Consider the following 24,108-nt stretch of genomic DNA (forward strand, 5'->3'; position numbering starts at 1 on the left):
GGCTGGTGTGGCTGCCAGCAGCTGCAGGGAGACCTCTCAGTCTCCCTGCACACTCTAAAATCATTCCGGTCGCATGCCCCGCCCCCAAACAGAAGCTCTGCCTCCTGCCCACAAGCTCCACCCCCACACATGTTACTGGGAAGCTGCCCACCGTACCAAGAGGACACTGAAAGGTATTTACCTTTTTCAGCCCCCTACCCACCATTCAAATGCCCCCACCTCACAGACAGTCCCTCTACCCACCTCACAGCCCCCTACCCACTATACTGCCCCCCTACCCACTATACTGCCCCCCTACCCACCTCACTGCCCCCTACCCACTATACTGACCCCCTACTCACTATAATGCCCCCTACCCACCGCACAGCCCCCTACCCACTATACTGCCCCCCTACCCACCTCACAGCCCCCTACCCATCTCACTGCCCCTACCCACTAAACTGACCCCCTACCCACTATAATGTCCCCTACCCACTATAATGTCCCCTACCCACTATAATGTCCCCCCTACCCACCTCACAGCCCCCTACCCACTATACTGCCCCCTACCCACCTCACAGCCCCCCTACCCACCTCACAGCCCCCTACCCACTATAGAGCCTCCCTACCCCCCCTTACAGCCCCCTACCCACTATAGAGCCCCCCTACCCACCTCACAGCTCCCCTACCCACTATACTGCCCCCCTACTCACATCACAGCTCCCCTACCCACTATACTGCCCCCTACCCACCTCACAGCTCCCCTACCCACTATACTGCCCCCTACCCACTATAGAGCCCCCCTACCCACCTCACAGCCCCCCTACCCACTATAGAGCCCCCCTACCCACCTCACAGCCCCCCTACCCACCTCACAGCTCCCCTACCCACTATACTGCCCCCCTACTCACATCACAGCTCCCCTACCCACTATACTGCCCCCTACCCACCTCACAGCTCCCCTACCCACTATACTGCCCCCTACCCACTATAGAGCCCACCTCACAGCCCCCCTACCCACCTCACAGCTCCCCTACCCACTATACCGCCCCCCTACCCACTATAGAGCCCCCCTACCCACCTCACAGCTCCCCTACCCACTATACTGCCCTCCTACCCACCTCACAGCCCCCCTACCCACTATACAACCCCCCTACCCACTATAGAGCCCCCTACCCACCTCACAGCTCCCCTAACCACTATACTGCCCTCCTACCCACCTCACAGCCCCCCTACCCACTATACAACCCCCTACCCACCTCACAGCTCTCCTACCCACTATACTGCCCCCCTATTCACCCCACAGTCCCCCTACCCACCTCGCAGTCCCCCTACCCACCTCGCAGTCCCCCTACCCACCTCGCAGTCCCCCTACCCACCTCACAGTCCCCCTACCCACCTCACAGTCCCCCTACCCACCTCACAGTCCCCCTACCCACCTTACAGCCCCTCTACCCACTATATGGCCCCCCTACCCACCTCACAGCCCCCCTACCCACCATACAGAACCACTACCCAGCTTACAGAACACCTACCCACCTTACAGCCCCCCCCCCATCCACCTTACGAAAATCGAACCAGATAATATTTAGTCTCGCAGCATCAACCTCAAGGACCTCATTAATCACTAGTAAAGGTAATTTCAATTTACTTTATTGTATTCTCATTAAACTTTATAAAGTTAAAAAAACATTATAAACATGGATAAAGTAGAAATAAAAAGATAAATGTACGTACATTTATTTTATTTTTAAAAACACCCTCCTTTCTAAAAAATATTCCGCACTTGCGCGAAAACTGGTGGGCGGTAAGGAAATTTTTCCATCAAGAAAGATGCATTAGTGGGCGGTAGGTAGAAAAAGGTTGACTACCCCTGATCTAGAGCGATGGGCTGCAGGTAAGACAAAAGTCTTCTTCAAAGTGCATACATATAAACAATACAAGCATACTATATGACACAATGAATTAGAGGGCTGAAATATTTTTTTTCCAGGGCTGCTTTCTGTTCCCAGTCCGGCCCTGCTCTCTACATATATAAGACCGGACGTACTACACATCCCCCGCTCTTTGTTTGGATGAGCCTGACACCCCCTTTAGAATACCTGCTTTTGTCAAAGATTGGTTACTTTTATTTGTCTGTTTTACTAACTGAAACCTTATTCAGATGTCATTTGCACAATTAATGTAAAGCACATTTTCATAGCAGCATTAAATATTTAATTCTTAAAACATATTTGTGAGCAAATATTTAAAGAAGTTGGACTCCCCACGTTGTCTTATCCTGTCCACCCCGTATATATGTGTGATTGTGGCCAATTAGTGATCCGTGGAGAGTCGTGTTTTTCTTTTGTCTCTTGGATTTTCTTGGCTTACGATACAGTTCTATTTTTAACAATCGTTAAATAACACATTGTTAATCCATTTGTTTTCCTTCAATTTAAAAGCTTGTCAGCACATGGGTGCAACACCTGATTCCTTATGGTCAATATTCACAAATTATTGCTTTTATTATATTTATATTATATTATATTATATATTATTAAAAATAGTGTGAAGCTTTACCAGCTGAGATTGGGAGACTGGGCAGACACTAGCCTTTCTAATAGCTGTTTTTAATAGAACTCAAGGATTGTTTAAAATATGTGGTGTTTGTGTTTGAGTTCTTGGTTATTTACCATTGCAACAATGTACAGGTCGCATTTCAGATACTAATTAACTCCAGAGTGAAAGGAATATTCAAAGCTTGGAGCAAAATCTGTTATCTTATTTTATGAGGACTAGAAAAACTGTTTCCTTGCTTCTTGTAATGTAAGAGTATGTGTTTAAAGGACCTATAAAGTCACTCAGACTGGTGGAATCTCGGTAAAAATAAATTTAGTAGGCCGAGATTGCCACGTGGTATGTGTACGTGCATATACTGATGTATCGGTCGGTTGGTAGCATGTGGCAAAGATACAATCAGTAGTGTACGGAGCATGTGCAAGAATACAGGATATAGTATTCCCCTCCTCCATTGTGCTGGATAAGCCATGTGGTCAAACAGGAAGTTAGTCTTTGTTCTATTGATTGGGTAAGAGTATGTGTGGGTGGAGCTTATTATGGGTGGAGTTATATGCCTATATAAGGGACCTACACTGTATGTTCGGGGCTCAGATCTTGTTGTATTTTGGTGACATTAGTCCCTCTGAGTCCCGGTCGGTGAATCGAATAAAGATCTCTTCCTTCCTGAAGAAACCTGTGTCCATCTCTTTGTGCTCGGCTTCCGTCAGTTTCTCCTGTATCAAGACCACTTCATCTTAATGAAGTGGTATGGACACAGTGCTTTTTTTATTTTTACCCTGCAATGTAAAACATCGCAATTTTTTTTAGAAATATTTACAATGCATGGTCAGCACCATTTTTTAATATTGTTTGGACCCTGGGCAAGCACTTGCTTGGGCCCCCTGGACTCTGCCCAGACCCCGCACTCCCAGGCATTTAATCACGCCCTCCACCCCAACGCAATGGCACAACTAAAGTAGAGGACCCTGGTGCAAGAATGTTTTGGTCCCCCTTATTGCAAGGGTGGCCAAAAGGTAGATCCCTGCCTGTTCTGCAACTCCAACAATGCTTTGAAAGCTGGGGCTCTTCCAATTTCCCATGCTTGCAGGATTGTGTTTAGCACTTAACAGTGTTTGTGTTTAAATGTAGGCATGGTTTTGAATTGAGTATTTTGTGTGAATGTAGGGGTGTGTCATTATGTGGTGGTAGTGATTTAATGCAAGCATGCAGTTATGTGTAGGGTTGATTTTTGAATGCAGGGGCGTGTTTGTATATAATTTTGGTGTTGAATGCAGGAGTGTGTTTGTATTTAGTGGTGGTGTTTGAATGCTGAGATGTAAGCACACGTACATATACACGCACAGATATACACACACACAAACCCTGAAACACATGCAGATATACACACTGACTAGATATAGATACACACACACACACACACACACACACACACACACACACAGAGTGATAGATACACATTGACAACATACAGATGCTGACACTTAAACTGACAGACATACTGACACACACATTCAAAATTTACACTTGTAAAGCCACTCTCCAGGTTCCTACCTTTTGGGTACAGGAAGAGTTTACTGGCTATGGCTGTTGGGAGTTAGGCTTCTGCACTCCTGGTCCGAGTCCCCTCTCCTCTGCCTCCTCGTGGCCCCAGTCTCACACGTGGCTCCATTCTCTCTGTCACTCTCTCCCGCTTATGCTGATAAGAAGGAAGGTTGACCGTGCTGTTAAAAGGCCACAGCACCCACCCGGGCTCCTCATGATGAATGCCCACCAGGTAGCCTTAAGTGCATGGGCCACCCTTAGTTTGCGGGCCCACTGCCTGTAACAACATCAGTGGTCCTAATAGAAATAGTTGGGGACAGAGGGCAAATGGGGCAGCTGCTTTGGCCCCCCCCAGGAGTAACTGGGACTTGGGACAGCTACCCTGTTAACCCTGCTTTAAAGGCGGCCCTGTGCAGGGTAAATCCACCTCTAGTGGCTCTCATAATAACAGCTGCTTCAGGTGCCTCTGCTGCACTGACCGGGTAAAACTCAGTCATGTGACACAGAAAACATTGCTTTCCTATAGGGAATCTCTCACGGTACTCTCTGCACATGAACATCAGGTCCCCAATGCTCCTTGTGAGATGCGGAGAAGTGATCACTTCCCAAGGAAGTGTTGGTGCTGGAAAAGGTGAGTTAAATCATTCTTTATTTTATGAACAGGGGATGGGCCAGTAAACTATATAGGAACATGGATAAATATGTATTCCTAACTTTGCAGTGCTCCTTTAATGATTCATTTTACTCGTTCTCTTCAGAATACATTATTCATTATGCCTTGCAGGCCTTCTCAGAATACGGAAGCATTTAGAGTTTGGGCACATTCTGTCCTACAGTCTGTTCCAGTTGGCTTCTGAGTCAGCCCGCTTTCCTGTATCTAGTCTGCTGTACAGTTATAGTGTTTGACCCAGCCTGTTCCTGATTACGTCTCTGGTGTATTTGTATTCTGTTACTACATTTGGCTGTGCATGGCTGGCCTGTCCTTGCCAGAGTCTTCAGTATTTTCTTTGCCTGTTTGAGTATTGCATTCGTTTGACAAGTCTGTTTGTATCGTATTATAAAGTTACACAGTTACTGACCTGCATTGCTCCACTTGTTGCCTCTTCTTGCACCCCAACGTGTACCTTCAAACCTGTGTGTTACTTACTTATCAGCCTTTCCAACATCCATTTTCTGCCTAAAATCAATCTGTCATTAGTTTAACTGACCATAAATTTGCTTAAAGTACCTTGAATATATGATTTTTCACACAGATATATGGTATATTCATTGTAAAATTGTGATATATACTCACCTTGCTGTTGATTCAGCACCACCATTTCCTCCACTTCTTGGGTGTTACTGTTCTGTAGCACCTACCTCCAGTCTGCCCTTTACTCCCTCCACCCGGTTTCTTTTTTATAAACATCTTGGAGACGCATTCTCATAAACCTCCTCTGTGATGCCGGCTTGCTGGCTTCATTGCCAACAAGCTGGCACCACAACGGAGTGTGCTAGGGAGTTAACTTAGCAACAATAGTGAATGTGCGGATAGCAATTTGTAGAATTGACTGACCGGTGGAAGAAATACATATTTTAAATAGGTTTTTATTTTTATCCCAGTGTATACACTTGCTAGCAAATCTACTAGCACTATGCATAGATAGAATGTTATACTCTTAAAAAAAACAAAAAACAAATTAATTATAATTTGTTATTGACATGACAAGTACCCTTTACGTTAACTTTGGCAATCACTGGAACTTTGTGGATGGTGGACAAGACTGCCACTTGTGGTAGAGCCAGTCTCGGTGTCAAGACTGGCTCTACCACAAGTGGCAGTCTTGTCCACCATCCACAAAGTTCCAGTGATTGCCAAAGTCCAAATGTTCCTCTTTACCTAAGTTTCCAGCAAAGCTTACCAAGCATTTCAGCATTGTGCTAATAAACTGATACAACACATGATCGATGCCTGTGACACGCAAAGACTGTTTTGAGTGTCCATGTCACACTTAACTCTGTTTATAATGCCAATAAAGGAACAACGCACACATAAAAATACAGTTTTAGATTTTACAAAGCTACTTAAAATCACCTATCTCTGCAAACAAATATGGGGATTCAGTTCCACCATATGGCTATATCGTGTTAAGTCCATCACTACACCCCAGTACCCCGATATTGGTGGATCCCACACTAATTCCAACGTGGGAAACACATTAAATAGTGCTAGTGCTATATGAACCTAAGTGTATTTAAATAATAATATATAATGCAAAATGAATGTGATAAAATTCTATTCAAATAATGCTGTGTCAAAACTAAACAATTAAAGTGAATAGTGCTTTGATGTATATACTCACAATGCATATCACATATCTGCTCTATACTATATGAACATTCTAATTAAAGTGACATTGCTATCTTAATTTGTTAACATTTATTGACTTTCCTTTAAACAATCAAAAAAGTTAAAATAAAAAAGTTGTTCGGGTGTGTGAGAGATATATTACACTTTTAAGGAAAGCACACAGAATGTGATGATATGATGTAAGATCTGTGCGTTTTATCTAAAAATTGCGAGGTTCTATAAGAACTATGCTGGACTTTTTTTGTGTCTTAATATTCAGCCTTTCTAACACGGTAGCTAATGAACAAGAAGAAAATATTGCATAACTGTGCTCTGGAATTGACTGACTGTCACACTAGAAATTGCTGTGAAATTTAGATTTAATATCTGCCACATCAGTTCAGTTAACTGAGAAGCTGTAACAGAGTAGAGATTGGTTTTAGGAGACCATTATTATTCTCCTTGGAATTTGGCATTTTTTGTTTAAATAAATAGTCTATATACGTGTGTCTTCTGCTACTCTGTGCAAAAAAATCTGCATGTGTTTGTAAAAAGTGGGATGATATTCTTATTATAATGTTATATTTAAACTCTCCCCTTGGTGACTGCAATAATAACCTGCTGAACTCGTCCTATGACATAAGCGCTAAATAGATCTCAGGAACAATTTGAAGAATTGATGAAGTAGTAAATTTAGCAAGATTAAACTGAAGTAAGGTTTAAAGAGACCGAGAAAACGGTTAATTTTTATATTTATAAAAATGTGTTGAGTATAACTACATTACCATGTTGCGTCATAAATAGTCTTTTTTTCTTTTAGTGCAAAGTGAACGTATTTTACTTTTATCATCTTTTTTTTTTTTTTTACTTATGCCATTTAATGGTGCCTATGGGCAATCTTACCTATGTGACATACTTGCATATTTTTTCCAAAGTAATTTAAGTGGCTTTGTCACCATCTGGGATCTCTGCTGATGTCCAGGGGGCACAGGGTGGAAGTAAGGGTGCGTTATACTTACCTGAACCTGGGTTGAAACGTTGCGGTTTGTTGCTCCAATAAAACTGCCAACTTTGGTTTTACCTTGAGTACCTGGACCATTGCTTATTCTTCATATCTGTACAGTGAAGCTTTAGGCCTGGTTGCACCTTGGGGATCAGGAGAGTGCAGTATCAGTTACCTTATTGATATTAAATGTTAGATTGACATGACCAAAACAGAACTCGTCCTGGGCAAAACTTTGTAAATATAACTCTGCAAATGGACTAATAACCTATTACATTGCGCTGAGTATTGTATGTATTCCAATCCATATAGTGTTAAAAACACCATCTAGCCTCCTCTTTCCCCCCTAAATATAGTAAAATTGTATCTCTATTCCAGTCTGCCGCTGCTGACTCTGACCCTGATCTGTCTTCTTGGCTGACATCGTCCGAAGTGATACTCTGAGCCAATCACAATGCTATCCCATTGAAAGCAATGGATTGGCCGAGACTGTCAAGAAGGCAGATCGGGGCAGAGCCAGCACAAACCAAACACAGCCCTGGCCAATAAGCATCTCCTCATAGAGATGCATTGAATCATTGCAATTCTATGATGAAAGTTCAGTGTCTCCATGCTGAGGGTGTAGACAATGAATGTCCGCACTGCACAATGTGTAGCACTGCCCCAGGAAGCACCACCTGAGGAGTGACCACTAGAGCTGCCCATAGACTGTAATGTAAACACTGCATTTTCTTAGAAAAAAAAAACGTGTTTACAGCAAAAAGCCTGAAGGGACAAGAACAATAGGCTGTAGTTCTGGTGACTATAAATAAATACATCAATCTCCACAGAGAGATTTACAATAATACTATAAAGTATTTTACCAGGAAGGATACATTTATATTTCTCTCCTTTTTATGTATGTCCTGCTTGAAGATGACTTTAAAAAGACTTTGCAAAGACCCTTTTTTAGGTTGGAGTGTTGGCAAGTTAGACTTTTGACTGAATAAAGTCTCTTACCACCTTGAGAAAGGACTGATCTATTGTGTGTGTATTGTTTCTGTGAATTGTTAAACCCCTAATACTGTATCAGTATGGCATTAGAAATATAGAACATAGAAACATAGAATGTGATGGCAGATAAGAACAATTCGGCCCATCTAGTCTGCCCAATTTTCTAAATACTTTCATTACTCGCTGGCCTTATCTTATAGTTAGGATAGCCTTATGCCTATCCCACGCATGCTTAAACTCCCTCACTGTGTTAACCTCTACCACTTCAGCTGGAAGGCTATTCCATGCATCCACTACCCTCTCAGTAAAGTAATTACTAGTGATAAAAGGATATTAGCATGGATCTTGTTAAGTTGTTGAAAGCTGTCTATTTCCATTTAATAAGTGAACATTGAAGAATCCATTCGGCACATCTCTGGATTTAGTGGATTCACATCCCAACGTAGTTTATTTTCTATTCCTATACAAATTAAAGCCACAGTTTAGAGTTGGTTATTTTATGTTTGCCATAACTGGCCCTTTTATATTTATTAAGTAAATGGTGACTAGCATTCCTGGTGGCTACACTCAATATCTGGGTGTCACATTCTTATAAGAATTGCTTAACCTACGTGTTTTAATACATTGCTTTGCAGTTCAGTAATTGTATTTAATTGATAGGTTAATTGCTATTTATAGGCCATTTCAGCCAATTTGGCCTGAAAATGTTCCTTTCTCAGTGTTCAGTTATCTTAAATGAATTGATTCTTAAATATGTAGCAACTGCCAAAATAAATTTGCTGCACATCCTTGTCTAGTCACTGAACAAAATGTTGGAGGGATTTTCCAATACCCTTATTTTGGGCTAAATTTTGGCAATTCCAAATCTCACTCTCTCCTGTTAGCACCATTAACAGCCAGGCTCCGAGCCTCGTACCCGAAGCCCCAGCCACATACCCAACCTAATAGACCTACACGCCGCGACCTAAAGCGTGTCCCTACCAAGTAAGATACACAACTGAACACCCGTTCAACTGACGGAACCCCATACAACAAGCAATGTGACACGGGAAACCTGCCAGGTATACTTAACCCACTCCCAAAATAACGAATCATATACCCCAATGGAACTCCTAAAACTATCCACCACCGCGAAAATGTCCACACCCTACTACAAAAGTTGACTGATTTGAACCACGCAACTGTTATTACAACACTGTTCATGATATAAACATGGTGCAACCATCACATGCCGTAACGCGGTGATCAACTCGTTGAGTAGCCAAACTCCATAAAAATGGCATACCTATACACATGCTCCTTCAGCCTAAAGTTTACCATCACATGCTCTGTAAACTAACTGATACCATGTTATAATATGTTACTCATGCACTCTGTATTTCCTGTAACCTTTTTCAAACTGCTTTGTGATACGAATTTATAACAAAATAAAAAACTTTTGGAATGAAAAAAAATATTTTTTTTTTTGGCAATTCTGTTTTCAGGTCACTGCAGTTCACTGTTTAGGAAATAACACTTTTTTTTCCCTTTTAAATGGAGTATTCATATTTATCAGATTCGATACATTTGTCTTTGTTGCTGCTGCTTTCTGGGAAATGCAAGCTGTAAGTTAAAATTCTAATAAAACTGTGTTTACTCTAGAGCACCTTTTCTTCAAGTTTTTTGTTAAACCTGAATCCCTGTGATGCCTTTCCAATTTCTAGCTGTGAAAACAGATGAACGTTTCTCTAAAATCAATGCTACTGATGGCTGTTTGTGTGTGGGCAGGTGTGATTCATTTTATACGCTCAGCGACTGACGGTGTCCCATATGCATTGCTTTCCTCATTGACAAATTCAGCACACGCAAATTGGGCTACACCACCATCCTTATCTCCCACTCAGGCCACCAGAGTAATTCTAGCTCTTAGAACACGTCTGGGCCATCTGCCTTCATAATGTTACGCAAACCAAAACAAATGTGTAGTGGGTACTGCTCTTAGATATGATATTACGTGTTTTATTGCTGTAGATGCCAGACGGATCCATCCTTCGCAATTTGAAATGTTGATTATAGTCACACAGTTATAAAGCATGTTGCTAAAGGACGATATACAAAACAGAAGTTTGAACTATTCTGAAGACATATTGTTGTGCTTCACCTGCATATCTCAAGTTGGACTTTGGAAAGTACTCCTTGGGCACAAAAAACATGAAAAATTAGCAGTTTCCACAGCTATCCCAGAGTTCCTAGGTTGATATGCAAATGAGCACAGAGAGGCATTGTGTTTTAGACTTCATGCTGAATTTCTACAGGTATCCTGAGCAATGGATTCCTTTTTAAACACCACTTTTTAAACCATAGCATTGGTTGTGATCCAAAAGGACCAGTAACCAGAAACCAGCCATGGACTGCAGGTTCGACCTTGTGGATCTCCTAATCATGGCGCCTGTTCTGGTCTGGAAGTTGAAGTCTCTTTTTGAACTATTCTGATAATTATAAGCAATAATACTCAAACACATAATACATTATCTGGGATAACGACTTGTCTTGTTTATATGTTACTTTGCAAGATGTTGTTTCCAAAGATGCCTATTCTAGAATACAACATGGCCAATCCCTATTCTGCAATGAAGATGTCAGGTTAAGTAAGGTGCTCTGCTTGATAAGAATGAAAAGTAGAGGCAGAATGCATTTCGTCTAAAAAATGTTTAATCATTAAATCTTAACTTAGTTTGACCAAAAACCCCACTTTTCCTGTTTTGTTTCTTTTGTAATTTTCTATCAAAATGTTGTGTGTGTGTATACTATTTGCTGTGATTTTGTCTAATAATTGATATAAATAAATGTAACTAAATGTCAAATGTTCTCATGTTTTTGCTTCAAAGTACGAGACCTTCCTCCAATTTGCCTTGATGTCCGACAAAAACAGCGCATCTCGATTGATACGTTGCCACCTGAGATGAAAGCTTCCATTCTTCCTGAACCGACGAATCCTATACGTAGCCGAACGCTAAAAGACTTCCAGTGAGTTTTATTTTATTTTCAAGTTAATAGAGGTCGCCACTTGGCTTCTGATTTAAAAAAAAAACACCATAACTACTAAAGCCTGCTGTTGTAGTTATGGTATCATGTGTGCCCTTGTGCCACTTCATGGCAAGTACATTTTTCTTTTGTATAGTTTTACAACTTAACTGGGTCCCTTTGGATGGCCATAGAATTATAATTAATAGAGTGGCAGACACTGATACAATGCCAATGAAGCTATAGTGTTTGGGACATATGGAAGAGCTTTAGGAAGCCTTTGCAATAGGAGGAGACAGGCAGTTGGTGGGTTTTATAACTAGCGTAACACCAACAAACGTGATATCTTGATGCTCACATGAACACTAGAGAGGGTGTATTTATAACTTTTTAATATAATTTATTAAGTTCATGTTAAGGGCTATCACTAGCAATGGATACCGATCACATGTTCACTTTAAGTTGTACGATGATCAGTGTTCTGTTTGTTTGTATGGTTTTACCAGTATACATACATTTATTTTAATTGTGAATTGAATGATCTTAGACCTGCAATTACACTTCACTATACTTGTGAATTAACACCTTTAGCAGCAGAGAGGTTAAGCTCCAGTGTTTTGTAATAAAATGCTGCATATATGAAGTGGTTTTGGTGCCTTGAATAACCCTTTAAGGGCTTCTCATGATGCATAACATGACCAAGTTCTTTTAATTCTGCAGACCATTTTGTTGGCTATGTATTGCACTTACTTGAATGGCTAGCAAATGTATATAATATTAAGTACATTCCTGACTTCTGGTTTTTGTATGGAAATGGAGGTGAAAGTTGTCCAAGAGAAGTCCCTTTGTTGCTTTCTACTAATATCAAGTTTGATCTAACTTTTTGAGATCAGAGAAGAGTTTCTCTGTGGCCTAGGTGCTCGCTGAAGGTCCACATGGCTCCATAGTTCCCCGGTAGGCTTGCCAAATCATTATTTTTTTTTCCATGAATGTGGATTTCCATTTTGTTGAGCAGGAGTGAACAGTGATACCTGGTATTATATTGAAGCTTTTAATATTGTGCTACAATTCTCAAGTCTTCTACATAAAAATTAGATAAAATGAGAAATCTACTTTGATGTAATTGTTAAGTTTTAAAATTCAATACCACAGAATATTACCTTTGTCACATTCCAATGCATGAGTAAAGTCTACTCACTCTGCTACTCGAGCCTCAGGCAGCAGTATGTTCCGTCACTGTCTTCTCATTCTTTCAGCAGAGCATGTTACACTGCCCTCTGCTGGGCATGCTGCTACTTTTATTCTGATTTGCTGTTTAACTCATGTCTATTGAACAGTATAAGCCTAGAGACTCTTGGAGACGCATTACCCCTTTACGGTACTTGCAATCACTTGCTGCTCTTTCTGTTACTTATGCTCCTGATATCAATTTGTCATATTTTTTGACCGTTTTGATATCTCCATTTTCCATTTAAATAGAAATGATCTTCTTTCTAAACAAATACATAATTACAATTTCTTAGCACAACCGTCCTATAACATAAAAATAAAATGTAGGTTCAGAATTTTTAAAATGTTTTTACTATATCAGTGTGAATTTGTAGATTCTCTTATTTTGAATCAATTTAAACCTGGGTTATGTTTTTGGCAACCGTAAGATAGGCCGTCTCAGCTGACCTGGTTAGCTGCCCAGCATTTTAGTATTTTTGAATACTTGTGGTCTGCTTATTCAGAGACAGTTAGGTGTTTCTATTTATTAATGTGTGATTGCAGTGCACACTTTACCAGTTTACTCACCTCTGGCGGTGATGTCATTTTTGGGTTTCTGAGTCTATTTAACCCTAACTTATTCATACATCATATAAAAAATAAAAAAATAAAATCTTGCACTACATTTTGCTAGGGGTGTTTTTTTTTTCTTTCTTTCTAATTTAATGATTCTTAATATTTTTGGTAATACTATGTTGTCCATCTAATTACACTTTCAGACTCTTTCCTGAGTGCCAGGTTAGGCTTGTAAACTATATTTGGAATCACTCACTTTTTCTAAATTCCTCCCATGTTTTTCTCCATTAACTAATTTAACTCTACACGATCAGTTGACTTTGAATTTCCTCCAAGCCAAGCAACTGATAAGTAATTACCTTGGCAGGATCCACGAGAAGAGTAGGACCCAGCTGGGTTTAGTTTCTGATTCGGGCCCAAGTTTTTTTTAGGAATATCTGAGGTGGTAATCCTTAGGTGAAAATCTGAGAATAATAACATATCCGGCCAGTGTGGGATTAAACCATTCAATCCAAAAATCTATCTAACATAGCTATTTTGTAAATGACGTTTATTGCACCTTACTGCACGTGTAGAACCTATCATTCTGACCCTTAAATGTCTTGATACTTGAGAAAATTTCAGTTTAGCACAGACGCAATACCTGCCTTTTGGTCAGGTCTAAGAAAGTGCAGGAAGGCACAATATTGGGACATGGTTGCTTAGATACCTTGTTCTATTAATGTGTCAATAGTAAATCCAACCTGATATTTTAAAAAATTATTTACTTTTTTTACCTGCCCAATTCAGAGATCAGTTTGCTATAGAGATCAATTATATAGCGCCAACAAATTCCGTAACGCTTTACAATATTGTGACAAAACACACAGCAAACTTTAAAAGGGGTTAATAGACAAACAAACCAACACCTTTAAAGGTTCTAGGATGGTTCTCTTGTGGTGCAACTCCAGGGATGAGTTTACTCTGTATTACAATTTGTGCATTATAGAGCGTACAAACTTCACTTATCAGTATACCTCTTTTGATGCAAATTTGTTACGTGTTTTGAGTTAAACACCTTATTAATGCCATGCCAGATATTACTGTCACCACTATTATGTTGAAAAAAGTACCACGTTTCAAAGCTCTTGTTCCACTGCCAGTGTCTTCAGCACCCACAACATTCCATCACTTACCGGTCAAGAACTGACCAAGCCCACGAACCTGACATGCGTGTACCCACAGGAGTTAATGGTGTCATGAAACCATACGTTATTAGTGTTTTGCGGCCAATTTGAGGACACAGACCGAAGTCATTCAATGTGTGACCCTATGTTATTTGTTGACTTAGAGCCACATTAGGTTACTCTAAAGTAGACTGAACCACAAATTCAAATAACATTTTCATGTTTCTAATAAGCCTTTTAGAAATGTAATGGCTCTGTCATTTATGATAATCACCTAGCTACTAAACTGTACTCATGCCTGTTTCTTCCACCAAATGTATCATCATACTTTCTAAGATGGAAAGTAGAAATTCACGAGAAGAACATTATACCCTTAGGGGTTATTTTTCTAAAACCTTTGAAATTGCAATTCAATAAATCGGACATTAGGGGCCTAATTGCAGACAATTGCAGTGTGGTTCAATGCCATACACGACTCAAGTATGAAAGGACAGCTACTGTATTTATCTCTGTGTGAGTATGTGCACGTTACGAATAATGCCTTGGGGAACAAATTGTGGTGTTTGGCAAAATTAATATGCAGTACGGATATTCTGGAATAATAGCCAACTGTCTTGAATTTATTCAAACTCACGCAAATACCAAAAATTATAAAAAATACTGTTTTGTAGTTTTTTGTTTTTTTTTCTTCTAATATTAAAGTACGATTTATTAAGAAAAGCTGTAGTAATGCAGAAACCTTTATAGAGGTTTGAAATAACTTGAAAGTTGGCTAGTTTAAAGTGAACAGTATTTGTAGTTGTCTAGAAAGAGGTTTTGGTGACTGTCTTTAACAGTATATGACAAGTGGCCAGGCACTAGTTTTGCAAAGACCTATGTTGCATGCATCACATAATATGTGCAAGCAATGGGAGAATCTTCCAATAAATATTTTGATTGGGTGTTCGGAGGGCCAAGGTGTGTGAATGGTGAAGAACTGGAAGCATTAAAGGGACATGCATCACTTCACAATATATATATTTTTTAACCCAGCAAGCAAACACTTTTGAACAAATATACAAACCAACATGAAGACAATGCAAACTTTGAGAAGTATGTAATAGATGTTTTATAAACCCACTGTAAAGTTAGACTACATTGTTGGACATGCCTCTCAGCTAGGGGAGTTGTCAGCCTTCCCCCAGTACCTAAATCCGTTTCAGAGCAGTGCACTAATGACAGAAAACAGGGCATCAATTTCCAGAAGCAGGTGAGCGAAACCAGACACCGGAGCAGAGTAAGACAACTGCCTCCTTCAAATCTAAAGCTTTTCAAGGAGACTGTTGTCTTAAAGTGATGCATGACCCTTTATTGAAGCAAGCTATTTGACCTAGTAAGCAGGTACTCGAGGTTGGAAGATCCTGCATTTGCTGCAAAACTCTAGGATGTGCAGAGTTTGCAGCTTATTAAACTAGATAATGACTCTGCCAATCAGACATGTCTATTTTTCTATAGCACAGTTGAAGTTTCCCATAAGCAGTGCTTTATGTGCCCTGTAAGGATTTATGGGAGTTGCAGTTCAATTGCCAGTTTTCTTGTGTAGAAAGACAACCGTGAATTTCAACTCTCATAAACCCAAATCATAACATCACATAAGCAGTATTTTTGAGCAAAGTGGAAACATTGTAGTTTCGGAAGGAAAATGAAAGAGTAGCAACCACTGTGCACAACTAATTGTAACATAACTTACACATTGCACCTAATTTGTGTGGGTGACTGGCGTTTCTTTGTTTGGTATAACGCATTGCTCACGATTTGGGTGTGCATTTTAGAAATCGTACGTTTTAAGGCATTATAACATTTGATGAATAAGTACAAAATAAGTTAAGTGTGAATAACAACACTAGATTTCTTCTTTTTTTTTTTTTCCTGACTGGATTACCCCTTTAAGTAAATTCTATAACTCAATTCATTTGTTTGGATTGGAAATCAATCTTGCATGTTGTTTACCCTTTACATATAAAATTCTGCTTTAACCCCTTAAGGACACATGACATGTGTGACATGTCATGATTCCCTTTTATTCCAGAAGTTTGGTCCTTAAGGGGTTAAAGTAGAAGCCATAGCAAATATTCAGAATTGCAATACATTGATATCTCTGGAATACTAGAAAACTGCATGGTCCAATTCTTGTCTCATATGATCACCTGAAAGCACAAGACTCCCATCTAGTGGCCAGTTTTGTTTGTACATTACCACCTAGAAGAGATTGTAGGATGCAAAAGTAAAAACTATTTTGTAATTTAAAATAAAATATAACACAGCCATATATAATACACCTAATATGAGTTTTTAGAACAATATTTATCCCCTCTCCCAAAGATAGCAGAAGTGACATGTTTCTGTTAGCCAGATGGGTGCAGATGAGCCAGGTTTAGGTGCTAGAGGAGTCTCCATTTTTGTGTCAAGTTGCACCAAAGAGTATTGCTTGTGACTTGATAAATGTTTTTGTTCTTAAAACCTTTTACTTCAAGAAATTAGTTGATTATTGGGCTAATAGAAAAAGGCATAGATCTTTTGAAGTACTTGGGTTCTCATTAACCCCTTAAATAAGGGATCTGGAAAAAAAAACCCCACCAAAAACACTATAATTCACAGTTTCTTGTGTTCTAGAAAGGAACATGGTTTGGTTTTTTTCATTAATGATATGCAGAAATAGTATATTTTATTGAGGGACCGATATCTTTTATGTTACTTTGTTCATGAATAATAAAATTCAGGTTTAGAATTCAGAATGCAGAAATTAGAGTAGAGGGGGAGTAGAGGCAGCTATAGTGCCAGGATTATAGTGTCGTATTCCTGGCACTTCTAGCATGCCTTTTAATTTACACTTTTATAAATACAATTTACTTCTTGGTTTTTAATATAAGCATTAGGGATAGACCAGTAATTGGTTCTGCCAATTATTTGAGCTTTTTGGCATATTTCTAGTAATCTGTCTGAGTCTTGTTATTTACCGATATTACCTCTCCCAATCACTGCATGCTGTCCTCTGCATCTGGGAACTCTGGCCACCAGCCAATGAGGTGCCATGTCACAACTTCACATTACTCCTCCCTGTGAGTTACTGCATGCACAGCTCAGCTAAATGCTAGGAGTTGAACAGTTAATAATTACTGTACTGGGCTGGCTGACAAATTGATAGGAGTGTGAATTCTGTCCGCAATCATACTCCTTTAGTAACAGCACTGAATTGCTGGTATTTCACGGATCCATGCATGTACTGGCTGCCTGAGAATTATAGGAGTGTTATTACTGTCAACATGTTCAGTCAACGCCAGATTTGTGTAAAAATTGTTACTTTTTCCCCCAAAAAATTTCCAGACCCCTAAAGCACTTCAGCTTGCTGAAAAGCTAAATGTGTGAAGACACTGTCCTATTTTTGTATTTTATTTGATTGGACAGTCAGAGAGAGTTGATGGGATAGATCGGGAGGGCTTGCAAAGGATTCAGACGAGAACTGTAGTTTTTAAAGTTGGTTTTATACATACCCCCAATGGAAGACGCATAATTAAATGCAAGCAAGTTTTTATTTGGGTTATTTCTACTAAATGATTATTTTTATTTATTTTGAATTTGGGCAGTGGAGTGTTCCTTTAGGTGTACAGAACTGGTTATTTGCAAATTGTCCCAAAAGGTGACCAATAACCTGCATCGGCATTAGCTTCAAAACATATCTGGTGATCCTTAATAAGCAAGATACTAAGTGTGACCTATGTCTAGTACATGTACATAAATTCTCAAAGAGTGGAGTTAGTCTATGCTGGGATAGTGTGGACTTTTATAATATACATTTATAATACATTTATCGAGTTGGTAATGATAAAATTTATCTAGAAAGATCTTTGTTTAGAAGAAATCTGTAATCTGCTTTTGGGATCTTGTTGCATCCATATTTTGTGAATGACACACTCAAACAGGTGCTGGAAATATTGCCTGGGTATCTTGCTGCAGCACCGAATGCTGATGAGTGACCTGTTTTGTGTAGTATGTGCATTTTTTGAAAATCTTTTGCAATAAAGAAACTTTCTTTGCAGTGCGTCCAAACATGTATACAGTACACATTATTGCCATTGAATGGGTTCAACGGCAGTATTGTTCAGACGTCTAACAGCAGGCCTTGTATAGTTTTATATTTTGTGAATATTGGCATCAACAAGCTGGACTTAAAAAATAAATAAATAAAAAACAAAAACTTGAATTTTTTTAAGTTTTCTGTATTTTTCCAGACCCTCTTTTCAGCATTTTAATGTTCATAAAACCAGCCGTACCGTAAAGTTTGTACCTGGTAATCACTATCATTTTTTACTTGTGTGCAGAAATGGTATAATTTAAATACCTTGGGGTTTATGTTTTTGAAATGTCAATAGTCCGCACTGCATTAATTATTGATATTATGTAGCATTACGTATTGACATTAAATTGGATTGCTTTTGCTGACACATTGTATCCACCTTTGATGTGCTGCAGATGAGCAAACATTACATTACTCTACTCTAATCAGTATAGTCACAGATGTTTTTGAAGTACACTCTCCAGAATTATGCAAAAGTATTAAGTAAGTATTACATAACTTGTGTTATAACATTCATTTTGATGAGTCTGGATTTTCTTTACAAATTTTATTTCGTATGATTTCCTCCATAAACATCTAGACACGTTATACAAGAACAAAATATGCAGAGGAAACAAAAAAAACAACTAATCAGAAGCACAAGAAAGGACGATCTATAAATAGAATCCAGTTAGGCAAAGGGTTGGCAGTCGCAGTGGCTGTTTGTTGGAGGCTAATGTAATGGAAAAAAACGTATAGTGCTGCTTTCGTTTCATCCTGCAGAAAACAATGATAGTCTATGAAAGTGGTTCTTAAAGGGGCCCTATAGTCACCAGAACAACTACAGCTTTATGTAGTTATTCTGGTGAGTATAGTCAGCCTTTGTGCTGATGGCTCACCATAGAGATGCATTGATTTAATGCTTCTCTATGAGGAGATGCTGATTGGCCAAGCTGGTATTTGGCCCCACCCCTTGATGATCTCAGCCAATCCAGTGCTTTTCCATAGGAATGGCTAGGATTCTCAATTCTGATGTCAGCAAAAGGAGGCGGGTCGGGACCCGTGAGGCGCTGAAAATAAGGTACATTTTCTTACCTTTAAGGGGGGCAAGCCATCTAAATGATGGGTTTAACACTATAGGGTCAGGAATACACGTTTGTGTTCCTGACCCTATAGTGTTCCTTTAACTTTTTATTTTGTTTTTAAGAGAATTTTGTAGATACACATTTTGTATGTAGGATTAGCCTGGTGACTCATTTTCCAACTGGAAATATAGCCCCGTGACAAGTTTTCCCATTAAAAAAAAAAAAAAAAAAATGTAATTCTGCAAGATGACTTCATTCAGCTATTTTCAATGTGAAAGTGGCTTCCATTACACTTATGATGGTGGTAACACAAAAGGTGGAGCTTCTGCCATCAAGTTTTTTTTAAAGTAACACTATAGTGTTGGGAATATGTATTCCTAGAGCTATAGTGTCCTAGCCACCTTGTAGGTGACTCTGCCTATGTTGCCAAGGTTAAAAAGGTGACTTGCGTATCTTTCTGACCTCGCCTAGATTTCCTCTGTGAAGCTCTGCCTCTTTGGCTGAGATCATCAATGTTGATAATCTCAGCCAATTAACAGTTTACCTGTAGGAAAGCATTGGGTGGCTAGTGTGTTTAACTCTATTTTATAGAAGCGCCTCTAGTAGCGGTTAGTATGATATCCACACGAGGCAGGTTATGCAAAGAAAACACTGGTGTTCCTATAGAGCATCAATGTTTTTAGCTGCAGGGCTAAAACGTGGGTAACATGGCACCCGGACCACTTTATTGAAATAAAGTAATCTGGGTCCCTATAATATCCCTATTTATTTATTTTTATTGTTTAAATAACCGTTATTTAACATGGACAGAGGTTATGATACATGCATAATCAGATATAACTCTAAATATGATAAAATAGAATATGACACTGATCACTTTTACAATCAGTGTTTGTCACTTGCAGCGGCTATAACTCGATACGTCTATGACAAAAAAAGGCTACGTCTCCCTTACAATTAGAGTTATTCTATGGAGGATCCCACGGGTGGTGTCCACAGGTGGACAGCTCATTTAAGTATAACTTTGATTAGTGGTGCTAATCAATGTTTCCTTCTGATGTCTTTGCATAACATACAAAGACCCACAAAGGGGAGAGCTGCTTTAAATGTCATTTTGTAGGACATCCTTTTAGAAGATAGAAGCTCTGGTTGTGCCAAAACAGCATCATGGTTAAGCAAACAGAGTAACCTTTTTTGCAGAACTTGCTCGGGTTGTGAAATAAATGTATTTAATATACAAACATCTAGCTGTATTCTGAAGTTATCAGTTTGTTCTGATTTAAGTGAGTGCTGCTAAAAAGCATGCATAGTTACAAGCAAACCCTCTGAAATTACTGATCATGAAAGCAGCACTCACTTTGAAGCTTGATTAGGCGTGCAGTGTGGTGTGAATATTCATTGGCTGCACACAATTTATTCATTCTTTATTTTTGTTCTTTTTGTAGGACAGATTTGGATAAAGCGAAATCAACAGGAGAATGGAAAGCCGTGCATGATTTTTATTTAACGACGTTTGATTCATTCGTGGAATTAAACACTGCTTTTAAGGTAGTATTCTAAAACATCCTATGGAGTGCAATGAATAATTCTTTTTATTTTTAGATATGTTAAAATGCTCAATTGAATAGCTAAAATATTGTGGTATGTAGTTCTTTTTAAATACATACCTTGTCTTCTGAGCAACCAAAATCAAACTATAAAGGTTACCACAAACACATGTTTCTGCATCAATATATATTCATATTTCTGCTGTCGTAGATGAATTGCATGTACACAAAAGGGAAATATATCTTTTAATCTGTAACTTTTCTGGCGTTTTACTGATTACTTAAAATATAGAATACTGGGATACAAAATTACTTGATTTATCAGAATATGAGGATTAATCCTTTCTATATATGCTTCCTCCTAGCCATACAAGTACTTGTATGGCATGTAACTGCATGGTGGGTATACACGATGCAAGTTCACCTCCCTGAGTATTTTACACCCTTCAGTGAGTGGTCATATCTATAGCTCCATTAATGGAGCTTATCTGTAAGCTCAGGACGACTTTTAACAGCTTGAGCAGCAATGTAATTCACAGTTTGGTACGTGTGGAACAGTGATGAACTACATTTCAACATGTGCAGAGTTTATATATCTAACATTGAATGTGAACTTTCAACTTCCAATACAATTTGTGGATGACACTCTACGCGCTTAACCATTACATCTAATAATAGTAGTGATTTTGGTGCCTAAAAACCCGGTCCATGCAGTCTGACATATAAGCATTTGTATTTCTAAGAAATTGTCATGTTTAAATGTATCAGTCAGTGAAGACTTACAATAGCGGAAATTCTCCATTTTCATTGTTATCAAAAGCTTTGAATGCATCTAATAATGTAGCATTGGAATTATTGCTTTTCTGTGAGAAGACTCTTGTTGGCCGAGTAGGTCCAAAGTGCTTCTGTATGAGAAGCATTGGTTTGCACCAGAGATTATAAATCAGGATGGTCTCAGAAGAGGAGGAATTTCCCAACTATCACCTGACAGCCAGCATATTTCCCATCCTCATTTTGCATCAAGGAGGCTTCCCTTCATCATTCGCCTTGAGCACTCAGAGAAGCATTATTTTGAGAAGGCTTGCTGGAACATTGAGGAACATTGTGGAACCCTGCCTCCAATATCTGCTCCTTGAGAGAATTTGGATTAGCCAGGACATTATCATTAGTAATTATCTAACTTTTTATTTTATATCATTTAACCCATTAAGGACACATGCCATGTGTGACATGTCACGATTCCCTTTTATTCCAAAAGTTTGGTCCTTAAGGGGTTAAGGAGTCTGGAGGGTTGCCCAGTACTCGAACGATAAACAGGAACCTTCCAAAGTTAGAAAGAAATGCATTCCTTTCCAACGCTGGAGTTTTCATTTAAAACATAAATATATGTTTAATGATCGAGGGTAGCAGTATTAAAGACATTCTAAACAAGGTTTTTACCAATACTTTATATTTCAAATGTATTATTGTAGAACACCGCAAAATGTTAGCTCTGTATAAATTCTGATAATATTATATGTGTATTAACTGTAATGTGCGGTATCTGCATAGGAGAGCGTACAAGCTCGGTTACATTTTCATACGTCTCGTTGTGTGTTCTCATTATTTCCTACTTGTCTATTGATATTCACAGAGAGATGTAAATGCTTCTGTTAACACCATTGAAGATTCCAGAATCAATACGAAATTTCTGAACGCTGTTTATGATGCATTATTAAACACTGTAAGTGTATTTTATAAAAAAAACAATGATGCTGTATTGCATAAATGTGAATCTGTATTCTTCTCTCTATTTTAAATAAGGTACATTAATATGCATTACTCACCTGTGTTGTAGAAACAATAGAAATATCATATAGTCACACCAGCACAATTAAAGGGATAGACAGCTGATACAATTTCTATATAGTATTTAATATGAAAAACTAGGCACTACATAAAGCATTTAAGGAATACTCCAAGTACCATAACTATTACAGCTTGCAGTAGTGGCAGGAGTGTCCTGGTGCCCACCCATCAGAAGGAATTAAACAGTTTGACTTCATAAGATCTGATGAGCGCCACTCCGCGCCTCCACTCTTATGCTCTGAGTACCGGACATTCCTTAGTGAACTGGAGGATTCTGATAACATTGCTCAAGATAATTTTATGACTCCATGCAATTGTAGTGGAGTTTCAGAATGGCAAATGGCGTCAGGTAAGAAGTCAAATTGTTAAAGAACTGGTTGACTCCTTACAATGTGGGAGCTGCCAGGACACTCATGGCACTAGAACCACTACGGCAAGGTACTGGTTAACGTGCTTGGAGTGATCCTTTAACAGATTGCCATGCATCAAATCTATTGCATTTGCAAACATAGAGATATAGAGTTGGAGCAACATGCACAAGGGAATTTATTTACTAAATTACAAATTCAAGTATGTAGGCATTCTTGACTTCAAACCAGACAACTACAATCCATATTTTAATAAATAAACCATGTTGCCCATGTTTCTCAAAATTGGTGTTTGATTTAATCCATTGATGGTACTTGCTAGTTGCTAATGCACTAATGCATCTTTGCTTTTAATGTTACATTTTATTGCATTTACTAATACAATGCGTTTGTGTAGTAAAACTGTTTTTCTGAATTGGTTTTGTGAAACAAATCATTATTCAAACAATCCAAATTGACATATGTAAGAAAATTAGTTTCTCCACATCAGATACATCAGACTAACATTGCATTCATATATTTAGACATGTCTTATAAGCAGTAACCCCAGTAAAAGAGATGTTTCTCAGCCTTTGAGCATCAGCAGAGAATTTGAATATGCATAGAATACACTGCTCTTTAGTTCAGTTGAGATACACCAGTAACTTGATAAGGACAGGCATAGTCTCAAAGCCAAAACAAACAGCTGATTACCCTCTGCTAAGTTAAAATCCATATGTATTAATCCATATTAGAAGTGATATTTTATGATAAAATGAAACTTTTGACACTACCGTAGGGTAGGGTACTTAATAATCAATAATCA

General features: G+C 38.9%; 1 protein-coding gene across 1 annotated transcript in view; it reads left to right on the forward strand.

Annotated features, from left to right (window-relative positions):
- Positions 1–24,108, forward strand: part of HECTD2 (HECT domain E3 ubiquitin protein ligase 2) — a 106,053-nt gene that overhangs the window by 44,058 nt on the left and 37,887 nt on the right. The window contains exons 3-5 of the mRNA XM_063435141.1: positions 11,276–11,414; positions 20,986–21,088; positions 22,721–22,810. Coding sequence (XP_063291211.1) covers positions 11,276–11,414; positions 20,986–21,088; positions 22,721–22,810 — 332 coding nt within the window. The remainder of the gene's footprint in view (positions 1–11,275; positions 11,415–20,985; positions 21,089–22,720; positions 22,811–24,108) is intronic.

This window comes from Pelobates fuscus, chromosome 10 (assembly GCF_036172605.1).
Source record: "Pelobates fuscus isolate aPelFus1 chromosome 10, aPelFus1.pri, whole genome shotgun sequence".
Classification (NCBI taxonomy): Eukaryota; Metazoa; Chordata; class Amphibia; order Anura; family Pelobatidae; genus Pelobates; species Pelobates fuscus.